The sequence below is a fragment of the Podarcis raffonei genome, chromosome 6, assembly GCF_027172205.1.
Source record: "Podarcis raffonei isolate rPodRaf1 chromosome 6, rPodRaf1.pri, whole genome shotgun sequence".
Taxonomy (NCBI): domain Eukaryota; kingdom Metazoa; phylum Chordata; class Lepidosauria; order Squamata; family Lacertidae; genus Podarcis; species Podarcis raffonei.
In genome coordinates, this window is record NC_070607.1 from 38,178,889 (window position 1) to 38,190,248 (window position 11,360).

The 11,360-nt window shown below is 39.7% G+C and overlaps 1 protein-coding gene and 1 long non-coding RNA gene across 8 annotated transcripts in view; one reads left to right on the top strand and one right to left on the bottom strand.

Annotated features, from left to right (window-relative positions):
• Positions 1-11,360, top strand: part of LOC128415651 (uncharacterized) — a 107,485-nt gene that overhangs the window by 7,853 nt on the left and 88,272 nt on the right. Inside the window, exon 2 of the long non-coding RNA XR_008331025.1 lies at positions 996-1,089. This is a non-coding gene — a long non-coding RNA (uncharacterized LOC128415651). The remainder of the gene's footprint in view (positions 1-995; positions 1,090-11,360) is intronic.
• DNAJC6 (DnaJ heat shock protein family (Hsp40) member C6) overlaps positions 1-11,360 on the bottom strand; it is a 51,140-nt gene that overhangs the window by 5,974 nt on the left and 33,806 nt on the right. For 4 of the 7 annotated variants that reach the window (XM_053392125.1, XM_053392123.1, XM_053392118.1 and 1 more), the window contains 7 exons: positions 11,192-11,271; positions 9,451-9,644; positions 9,261-9,341; positions 8,257-8,703; positions 5,779-5,931; positions 4,760-4,831; positions 3,499-3,633 (listed from right to left, as the gene is read on the bottom strand). In XM_053392125.1, coding sequence (XP_053248100.1) covers positions 3,499-3,633; positions 4,760-4,831; positions 5,779-5,931; positions 8,257-8,703; positions 9,261-9,341; positions 9,451-9,644; positions 11,192-11,271 — 1,162 coding nt within the window. The remainder of the gene's footprint in view (positions 1-3,498; positions 3,634-4,759; positions 4,832-5,778; positions 5,932-8,256; positions 8,704-9,260; positions 9,342-9,450; positions 9,645-11,191; positions 11,272-11,360) is intronic. The other 3 variants (XM_053392119.1, XM_053392121.1, XM_053392122.1) reach the window with 3 other exon arrangements.

Consider the following 11,360-nt stretch of genomic DNA (forward strand, 5'->3'; position numbering starts at 1 on the left):
TGGACCTGGGTCCAAGCATTGAGGCTTCCACCCATCCCTTCTATGTCTGAAGGTTGGAGAAGTGTTGCAGTGCAGCACAAGAAGCAAAAATAAAAACCTCTCAAGTCAATAAAGTCTCCAGGAAGCACTTTAGATATGCACACATAAATGTTTGGATTTCACCTACGTCTATATATTCTTTTATATACTTGTTAACAAAATCATTTAATATACAGATTTTTAAATAAATATATATAAGCATTTAAAGAAGAATATTAGTAGCATTGGGTTATAGATATATATTCCAATGAAGCATAGGGCAGGTGGAAACGACATAGCTTATATTGAAATGTGCTGCACCAGAAAACAGCAAATATGCATTTCTTGGAAGATTTGGCATAGATTAAACTTGTAAGTTCCTCAAGAGTGTAAATACTGAATATAATTGCATTCTGGAGCAGTCTACACAAATACAGATCACATATGATTACTCAACCTACTAATAATTGGGGGGGGGGGGGCAAAGAGAGAGAAAGAGATTACGTGTCATTCTTTTTCTCCAAGCTATCAGCAATTTGAAGGCTAAACACAACATTGTGCAAAATAAGGATAATGGTATATTCACTTGCAGGCAGCAATTTCTGGATCAGAATGAAAATCCAATCAACACCAATGTCCTTAACAATATTTTTTTTACAGAATTCAAAAGCTTCACCCATTTGTTTTGGTAAAGTACCACCAGAACTTTACCATTTCCACCATTTCCTCTGATCACATAAATATAGTAGAAACTATAGATTATTTTAAAATTGCCTTTTTGTTGCTTGTGGAGTTTTTTTGGCTGCTTGGTTTTTTTTACTTCAGATATTAATATTCTGCATATTCAACTTCTTTTTACTTAAAATCATGGAACCCCTTCAGTACTGCAGACTTTTCTTTTTTAAAAAAAAGAAGAAATAGTCACAAGTTGTTGCACTACGTGACATCAGACACATTTTCTGTTTTTGATCCTGCAGAGCAGCAGAACACCAGCAGAGGGAAGCAGGACACCTAATTTCAGAACCAATGTGAGGTTTGGACACATGAAGTGGTAAACAACAGGGAGCGGAGGTAATGCAAGCTGTTATTGTTATGGTAGAAATTAGGGGGCCAAGGAGGGAAGACGGAAGGGAAGCCTATTTAGAAAAAGGAGGAAAGACGAAAGCATCCCTTGAAGAAGGTACTTGCAAACAAGGCAGTGACCTACATTTTACTCTCAGTTTTAGTACATTTTCATCCTTCCCACCCCCTCCCAGAATTTCCTACTTTGTTCCTCAACTGTATTTACTAAGCAAGGTTAACTTTTCACATACTGTTGTCAATGACAAGAAGTCAGTCCATGACTTTTAGGGTTGTGCCCCACATTTAAGTGATGCCCTATGCAAGCCACACATTGGATTGTTCACAGGACAGATCCATCTGTCTTGGATCTATCCAATTAATCATGATATATGGTTAAAATGGGTGGGGCAGGGAGTGGAAAGGCCACCTTCCCAGGGTAATTTTTTCATATATTAAAGGCTGCATTAGATATTGGAAGTTAAACCTTGAATTGCAAACACAAATATTTGTGTACAATAGCAGCCATGCACAAATTAGTGTAGCAGTTCCCTTTATCTTCCTATCACATATTAAATGTACTTAATTAGCCCAAGAGAGCTTCAGTACTGCTCTTCATGCTTTGTTCAGCTGACAAAAAGTTAGTGAGAATATAAGAAAAACCAAACTCAGTTCAACTTCTGCACTTTTTACTGGCTGCCTTTTTAGTTAGTTAGAAGGAGCATGATTCAGAAGTATCAGAGGAGAAAGGCTTTCTGTAAAAATAGTCAAAAAAAGTACTATAGCCTTCTGGGGTTAATTGTCATAATTTCTCTCAGATATATTGCTGTAAGGCCTACTTGCAAAGCTCTATGCATTCCTGTCTTGTAAAGATGGATTTTTACTATATTGCCAAGTTTTTATTTCTGTAAACGTCACCTTGTAAATGTCTACTGTTCTGGAGAAGAACTATATAGCTCAGGGTTAGAACATCAGATTTGCAGGCAGAAGGTCCCTAGTTTAGTCTTTGGCAGGGGTAGGCAATCTAAGGCCCGTGGGCCGGATGTGGCCCAATCACCTTCTCAATTTGGCCCGCAGACGGTCCGGGAATCACCATGTTTTTACATGAGTAGAATGTGTGCTTTTATTTAAAATGCATCTCTGGGTTATTTGTGGGGCATAGGAATTCGTTCATCCCCCCCCCCCAAAAAAATATAGTCTGGCCCACCACATGGTCTGAGGGACGGTGGACCAGCCCATGGCTGAAAAAGGTTGCTGACCCCTGTTCTTTGGCATCGCCAGATAGGGTTGGGAATACCTGCTGTCTGGTGAGTTGCTGCTAGCTGATATAGACCATGGTCTGACTCAGGTCACATGCCACAGCATACATTTAAAGCACACAACATCCTCCAAAGAATCCTGAAAACTGTAGTTTGACCCCCACTGAGCTATAGTTCCCAGCACCCTTAACAAATTACAGTTCCCAGGATTCTTTGGAGGAAGTTGTGTGCTGTAAATGTAAAGCATTTTTGAAGGGTAGGGGGACTGGTGAGAATTTTAAAGCAATGGGGAAAGATCCACATAAGCTGAAACAGACAGGCAGGCTTGGACAATTCCTTCAGTGCTCAACTGGTAATGTCTCTATGGCCTTCTTTACTTCAACACCCTTCCTGACCTGCTCTATCCTTGTTGTTTGCTAATCAAGACTGTAAAAGCCCAATGGGAGTTATTTATGCAAATTAAGGGTTTTTCAAATTCAGTTGAACAGAACCATATTTAAGATGCATAGCCAGTTTATCATGAGTCTCAGCAGATCCAACACAAATGTGTGTGTTTTAAAGCTTTGTTGTAGTACTGCTGAAACCATTGTTGAATGTGTAAAAGAGGTGAGAGCTTGAAAGCATAGCTTTACTTCATGCCATCCCACAATGTGGTTCTCTCATGGTAAATATGGTGGGATCAGGCAAAGGTAAATAGTAGCCTTTCACTCATATTAAATACAACATTTTATTGAAAGTCTAATCAAGCTACCCATCTGTATTAATTGACTCAAGAGATGGAGCAGATCCTGCCTTCTAAATCTGCCAGTCTTTGGAAACAGATTTTAAAGCTCTCCTCCACTGAATCTGCCTGCTTTTACCATCTTTCTCAGATTAGCCTGCCTTTTCTCTCTCTTTCTGCTTCATAAAAAGCATAACAAGTTGAATATGCAGTAATAATATGTCAGGATCACAGGATCAACCTATGTAGTTCTACAGCATTTGCTTGCCTGCCATGGATGGGTTTGCAAGGGCTATTCATTCCAGAGAAGCAGGCAAGTGGTTAATTGCTCCATTGTGCAATTCACTGTGGTCCCCCTTTCATTGCCTAGTGTAAAAATGCACATCTGATTGAGTAGAATGGGTAGCCAAAAACATGGACAATGTTCAGGTTTAATCTAACCTGCCAGATTTGCACCAAGAGTTCCCAAGTCAGCAAAAGGATCCAGTGTTTGCGGTTTGGCTTGATGTGTAGGTGTGCTGTGTAGTGACCCTGTAGGGCTGGTAGCAGCTGATTTGCTCCCCATACGTAGACCACCTAAGAAGAAAAAAGAGAACGCTTATAAAATATAATTTAATGACCTCAGATACAAAATTAATATAAGATTGCTGCTTCTTATCAGTTGGTCAGCTCAACACACGGACACCTCAGCAGACGTGTAATTTAGAGATAAATGATAAGTACAAAATTCACACAAGAAGATACATTGAACAGAGCATTGAAGGTGTTCCTGCTGCGACCCAAATAACTTTTGGCAAAACTCACCAGTGGTGGCAATTTCTCAGGCTGCACCCTCATTAAATTTTGCCATCAAATGAACAAATACTAAAGAATTTTAACTTCGTTCATGTTCTATGAAGTGGCTTTCGACAATTGTGTAAATGTAGCTAGCAGTATGAATAATATGCCAGTTTTAATAGCATACAAGCCATTTGCCATGTTTAGGCATGCACAAAGAGAGTTGGGAATCTTTGTGTAAAAATGTTACATTTTGCTCAGACTTTTAAAACAAATTTGAGTAGTTCTTGCTTAAAGCTTAGACTAGTTTTTTCTGCGTTATATGTTTTGTTTCTGAGGGCCAAGTTATAGACGATATCAAATTTATCATTGCATTTAATGTGCACATATTTAATGCAAATAGCAGCTTCTGTGGAGGGTGATGATTATTGGGATCACAACAGGTAGGGAAAAGGGAGGTTAAACCAATGGGGGATTTATTCCCAATGCAAACAGCAGCCACAGAAGGCGTATGTTCATCAGGACAGCAAAAGGTGAGGAAAGGGTTAAATTCCTCTCCTGATGTTTTTAATTATAATTATTATAATTATTAAGCACCAACCATTGGCTATTTGCATTGTTTTTAATGCATGTTAAATACAAAGACACATTTAACTTCATAGCTAGTTTGGACCAGAGGTACAATCTTCTTGGTATCTTTGGTGTGCATGTTTTATGTTCAAATAAGAACAAATGAATTTGATAAGTTTATTTAAGATAACCATTAGAGGTCTCCATTTGTGCAATTACCTCATCACATAGGTTCATTTTAATGTAAAGTGGACTATTTGGAAATTAGTGGAAAGTGTCACTGTTCATAGCCAATAGGAATGAACGTCACATAGCAAATCATCTTAAACAAGTTAGAAACTAGTTTCAGACAAACCTGATTTGCTAGGCCATTCCCAATCACCTGAAACATCTGGCTGAATGGAAACAGATGGTGTACTAGAAGAAGCTAAACAAGAAGAGAATTGCCTATTAACATACATTCTTTATCAAAATTAAGGAAATGTCCTTCCAGTAATTCTGGATGCACATTATTTCACTATATTCATAGTTTTGACAGAACACTGGGTGCATTGGTTACTCATTGTATCAGAAATTAGTACATGCTATTTTCCAAGCCTGGATATTAATACAGTGGTACCTCTAGTTACGAACTTAATTCGTTCCGGAGGCCCTTTCTTAACCTGAAACTGTTCTTAACTAGAGGCGTGCTTTCACTAATGGGGCCTCTTGCTGCCACTGCGCCACCGGCACACAATTTCCGTTCTCATCCTGGTGCAAAGTTCTCAACTCGAGATAACTCTTCCAGGTTAGTGCAGTTTGTAACCTGAAGCATTTGTAACCTGAGGCGTTTGTAACTCAAGGTACCACTGTATTAGATTAAGCTTGCAGCCTGCTGGAAAATTTAGATGCACTTATACTAAGCTTTAAAATGGAGAAAAGTTCTACTGTAGCCCTCAGAGAAACCCAGCCCATCTAGACCTACAGTTCATAATGACATGCTTTTTGATGCCACACAACCATATTCCATGTGTTCATTCTAAAGTAAGCACCACAGAGTTCAATGGTGTTTGTTCCTACATAAGTGTATATAGGATTTCAGTCTTTTTCAAATTTTATGGAAAAGAATACAGTCTCCCCAATAAACTTCCTCATATCAAACAATTTCATATTGTTTGGCATGTGAACAATTTGGAGCCCATGGCTTGTTGCTGTTAACTTCAAAACATGAAAATCATATCTTAGTATTGTATATCTGAGGCCCACTAACCACTTAAGAAACTGGAAGAGAAACTATTTGACCTTATGAATAATCTGCAAGTGTATGAAGATATGGTTATCACCACTAAACTTCTATTCAAAAACAAAAGAGTGGGCATTTGAAATGTTTCCTACCCATATTGAAAGGATCTCCTTGAACAGTAGGTGAAGGACTCCGTGCTCCTTGAAGAAAAGGATCAGTGGTGGCATTTGATGAACCAAGAAAAGAACCTAGAAGATCAGGGGCAGGCTTCTTGGGACTACTGCCAAATGGGTCAAAGGCAGCTGCTGCAAGAACAACATATTTGTTCTATTAAACGTGTACCCCATTCACCCCAAGTCCACTATTAAGCTGTGTTCCTTTACTCCAGAGCAAACCCATATTACTCCTAACTGTTTTGTACATAAAAAAGGATACAATTAGGGAAGAGATTAAGGATTTGCCATCAAATCAAGAACTATAGAAGACAAAGACTCGTGTAGAGGTATTGATTACATTGCTCCATCTTCTGGGGGAGGAAGGAGCAGGAGAGGCTGAAACGAGAGTGACAACCTTCTTCCACACGCACGTGAAATTGAGAGTTTATGGGAGTGTGTTTAAATTTCAACTCGGGCAACCAAAAAAACAATCAAGAAGGCAATAATTCCTTGCAATAGGCAAGTTTGCTCTTGATTTGCATTTGGATCTTTCTCGTTATGTTCTGCAGCTCTCTCATTTATACCAACTGTTTCCTCCAGAATGTACATAAATTTCACTAGCACACAAGTTCAGTGAGTTCATTCACTTTTAGCATTTCAGTACTTTCTTCTCATGTTTCCTTTCTGTTTGTGTTCACTGTGAACTAAGATATTTCTTCTTATCTTCTAAATATAGTTAAGAGGCTAGAAGGTTTAAGGAACAGCAATTCTGACACAAAGAGGAAGCATTTAAAATGCATGTTGCCTCTTATGTACCCAGAAGGTGCCCCTGAGCTGTTGTGGTGCCATGTTCAGGTGTTCTGTCAGCTCAAGGTGAATGTGTCAGTAATGTCAGTGCACAGCAGGTTTTGTGACAGATGTTCAGAATCAGGTTGAACGGAAGAAAGTTTCACATAGGACCAAGAAACATCAGAAAATTTGGGATAGGCTTTGTATCATCAGAAAATTTGGGATAGGCATAGTGCTAAAAGGCAGGTGGCTAAAAAGCAGAGAAGAGAGCAGGAGTGGGATGGCAAGTGGGAGGTAACAGAAGCCTAGGAAAATGGGGAGTGGAGCCAGGTAGAAAGAGAAGAAAATAGCAAGAGAATCTGTTAAAGGGACAGAAGCAAGTCTGTGAGGATAGCAAATAAACTTTGATAGAAGTATGGGCAGGGACTGAAATTCATGCATTTATTAGGACTATGCAGGCATCTTTAACTGCATACCAATAGTTGTTTATCAAGGTTTTTCATTCTTAAGGACAGAATAATGTGATGAGTTTTAATAAAAACCAGCAAATTCTAAATGGTTCCTGTTGCAACGCACGTAAACGTGGAAAAATATGGCACATTCCCCCCCTGCAGTGCCCAGTTGCTATTGGATCAAAACACTGACAACAACAGCACTCAATCAGTGTTGGGGGTGGGGTGAGGGGATGACATATGACTGCTGCCAGCATGCGCTAAGGAAGGATGGGCATTTAGCATGCTGTCACAATCAGAAGCAAGCTGGCAGCTGTGATTACGTGCTAAAAACTCAGCATGTTCCACTGGCAGCCACAACATGCACTGCCTCCTTGGCATACACTATGGGGCTGAAACAGAATTAGGTAAACAATAAGCATGGCTGTTTTGTTAGGGGGATTTCAGAATTTCTTACAGAAAACAAGTGACCAGAATGACTTGAGATAATAAAGGATTTGTGACTGATACAACAAGAAATTTCTTGTTCTCATAAACAAAGGCTTGAGTTCTCACAACTGTGAATGGAAGGGAGTTCACAGAAGGGGAATTTTTCATTCTCCCATTACATCTCCAACTTCCTGCACCCAGCAAAAAGGTTCTCACCTGGGTCAGGAGACTTTCCTGAGAAGTGGGGGATGGGACATCACAGGAGCACCAAGGGCAGGAGGAAATTTCCCAAATTTGAAAACACGCAGAAAGTTTTCTCCCATTAACAATTCTCAGAACCAAGCCAATGGTTACTCCAAGTTAATAATAATGAAATAATACTATCTGAATCTTGATTGTAAAAATGAGAAACTAAAATTGACAGCTTAGGCTACTGTGCTTCAGACAAGTAACTGTTAATATAAAACAGCATTTATCTTTCTTAGAATTCTGCAGTTGTTTAAGGGTTTGTTTGTACAATCTTAAGTTCACTTTGCCACATCAATCTGCATTTTTTAAAAGTCCTCATTAATATTTGCCATCCTTTTAGTTCACATTTCTCTTGTGATACTATTTTTGCACATTTCCCCTAGTGTCATGTATGTTATTGTTAACAATATATGCATGTGGTACACATTTCAAATGTGAACTGAACTGAGTTTCTCCCCCATTCCTAGTAGAAAGAGAATCCTATTTAGAAATGATTGCCTAGAATTTTTTTTAGAAGGTTTTGGGTTTTTTAAGTGTCACAATTAGGAGTTTTTACCTTCTCCTACTCTTGGGGACAGAGATGGGGATGCTGAAGCTGCAGACCGTCGTGGGGTGGATTGTGTGGATCCAGTGCCACCCATCTGAAATACATCCTCAACAGCCGACTGTCCACCTTGATTTGGTCCTCCAGAGTTACCAACCCCAAAGATATCACTCAGCAAGTCTGAGTTTGAGGGCGGTGCGGCAGGTGCTGCTGGGAAGTTCTTGCTCATAGGACTGCCTTCCAAGCCTAAAAGATCGACATCCTCTGGGGGTGGTGGACCTGGTGGCTCTTGATGCTTCTTGGTATGCTTTGGTGCCCCGTGGATTTTGTCACTGCTGGTGTTACTATGCTGACTGGAGAGGGATAAGAGTTCATCATCTGACTGCTCACTTTCTTCATGCACCAGTGCCGCCCGGTCCTCAGAGCTGGGATGAGAGCTACTTCTCTCCAGTTTTTGATCTAAGTGGTCAAAAGAAGCTCAAGATTAGCTAGTAGTTCTGTTGATCCTTCAGTGCTAGATACAAAGGGGGGAAATACCCCTTCTCTCTCTCTCTCTCTCTCTCTCTCTCTCTCTCTCTCACACACACACACACACACACACACACACACACACCCCACATGTGGAAGTAAACACTACCAGCAATAGCAACGTTTACACTTAACCCAAGTACTTTGGGTTAAACACACAATGGAAAACACAAAATTGGAAACGCACAGTGCTGACAGCACATTGCTTTTCCAAGGGACATTATTACAGTCAACTGCAATGATGAGCACAAAATAAGCTTGTCATGAGAACTTGGCCAGAAGCTCTATGAAGTGTGATGAGCCCATGAATACTATGCATGTCTATAGGCTGGCCAGTTCTTTCCTATGAGTCAAGAAAATGCTTATGCCTTGCCATGGGGCCATGTGAACACAGCATTCCCGAGCTCCTTGGGGACAAGAAATGAGATAAGGGATAGAAGAAAACTAGTATGTGAATTATGAGTTCTGAAAAGATATGTTACCCATACCTTGCCAGCTGAGAGATGACAAGAATGCACCCTGCCCCACATTCTTCAGGTTATCTTGTGGCGCATCTACAGGACCTCTACCTATAATGTACAAAGCGTCAAGGCATACCAAAAATGTGTGAAATAAATGGCCAACTTTGGCATTTTCATTAAAGTCAAAACTGCAGCACTAAAACTATAGAGCTTTTACCTGCCAAGGCAAGGGTGTCCTGGTGTTCCTGGTGTGATGAGAAAAGAATGCTGGGGTTGATATCTTTTGTTGTGAAGTTTTCCCATGGAGGTGTTAGATCAGTCTGTCTATCAGCAGAATCTATTTCTATCTCCAACATGACATGGAACAGCTGGGGGTACTTGTCTGATGAGTCGCATGCATCCAATTCAGGTCTAAACATTGACAGAAAGTTCTTCAAATTAAAATAAAACAGTTTGAAGATATCATGTTAAAATCAAATATTGAGCCTCCATAGGATGAGCACAAAGAAGTACTTGATATGGCTGAAATATGTCGCATTCTATATATGTAAAGTAAGTTTTACAGAGTGTGACATCCTAGTGGACAGAAGCAATGGCAAAATATTACCTTAGTGGGGTTTTTTTACTTTGTGCTCTCAATCTGAAGTATTTAAAATCTCAGAAGAAATTTCTGATTGCAGATGCAGAGGATAGTTTGGATTTGTAATTCTAGTCCAAATGGGTTCAGGGAGTATTTAATAGTGATCCACAGGGAAAGGGCACCTACCTTTTATTTTAGAGCATGCAAAATGAAAGTTGATTCACGTTTAACTTTCTCCCTGATAAAAAGCTATTTCAGTTCAAAACGTGTTGTGCCTCAGTGAGCAGAGTTGTATTAAAGGGCTCCTTTCTGCTACTTCAGAGATCTTGAACCAGCTCTAACATGTACAGAAGCCTTGGGCTAGATGTAGCAGATTAAATTATTGCTGTTGCCACAGCCATCCCTGTTTTAGCCCATTTAGCAGGCATTTAGCAGGCATGCTACTGTTGCTACCAGTGTTTGTCTCCTTGCTCATCATAACAGTGGTTGGCTTCTTCAGGAAGCAGGCAAAACAAGAGAGCCGTGGCTGAAAGAACTGGCATTAGCTTCTATGGTGGCTTTGCAAAGATGAGAGCAGCTATCTGCTATGGCTCTCACATGCAGGGGCTGGTTCACAGGATGCTAATTTAACCTGCCTGCTTTACAGACACCTGGAGTAATGTACCTTGCTTAGTCTTGCTGACCACTTGTGTTTTAAACATTCAAGTCATGATCTACATGACTTGTATGGATGGTCCTGCCCTGGAGCAGAGGGATAAATTTAGAGCATAATGGCCCCTTGGGCTTTACAATTAAATACTATGGAGAGAAAGTTAAGAATTTTCACATATGAGTTTTAATCGCAACCTTAACTTCAAACACATCCTATTTTGCTACTAGGAGAAGTAGAACATTTTCATGCCAGGGAACAGAACATCTTACTCACTAGCAAAATTACAGTGTCTAGAAGGCAAGACTTCTCTAGTTTATTTTAGAATATTCCTTAATTAAGGAGCATAATTTTGTTGCATTATTAGGTAGATCTATGACAACCAGTTAAGTATACAGGCTTCTCTGTGGATTTTGTTTCTTGGCCTATGCAGGCCTTCTGCTTGAAACAAAACTCCAGTGTGCCTGAAATCATGGGATGAAGCAGGAGAATGCCCGGCCTAGTATCTACAACCTTTGCTAAAGAGATTTTAAAAGCATGCATTGCTTTTGCAATGAATTATATTAAGATAAATAGGGAACTACATGCTTCATTTACTCAAACTCCTGAGATTTCTATTGAAATAGGTGTCGCTTGATTGCATATCAACACTTATGGGTGTTGCTGCAATAATCCATATGCAGCTAACTACTCAGAACACAGCATCATTTCTAGTCATGAGATACTTACTTATTGAATTTTAATACCGTTGTTCCCAAGGCTATAAATCCAGTGTGAAACTGAATCTGGAATATTTGTGTGTTCGTCATCTAAAAGAAAACATTAAAACACAATTTTAAAATCAACCCCCCTCACAAAAATAAAATATTTGGTGTATAGTATGCAGGTATTAGTAAGT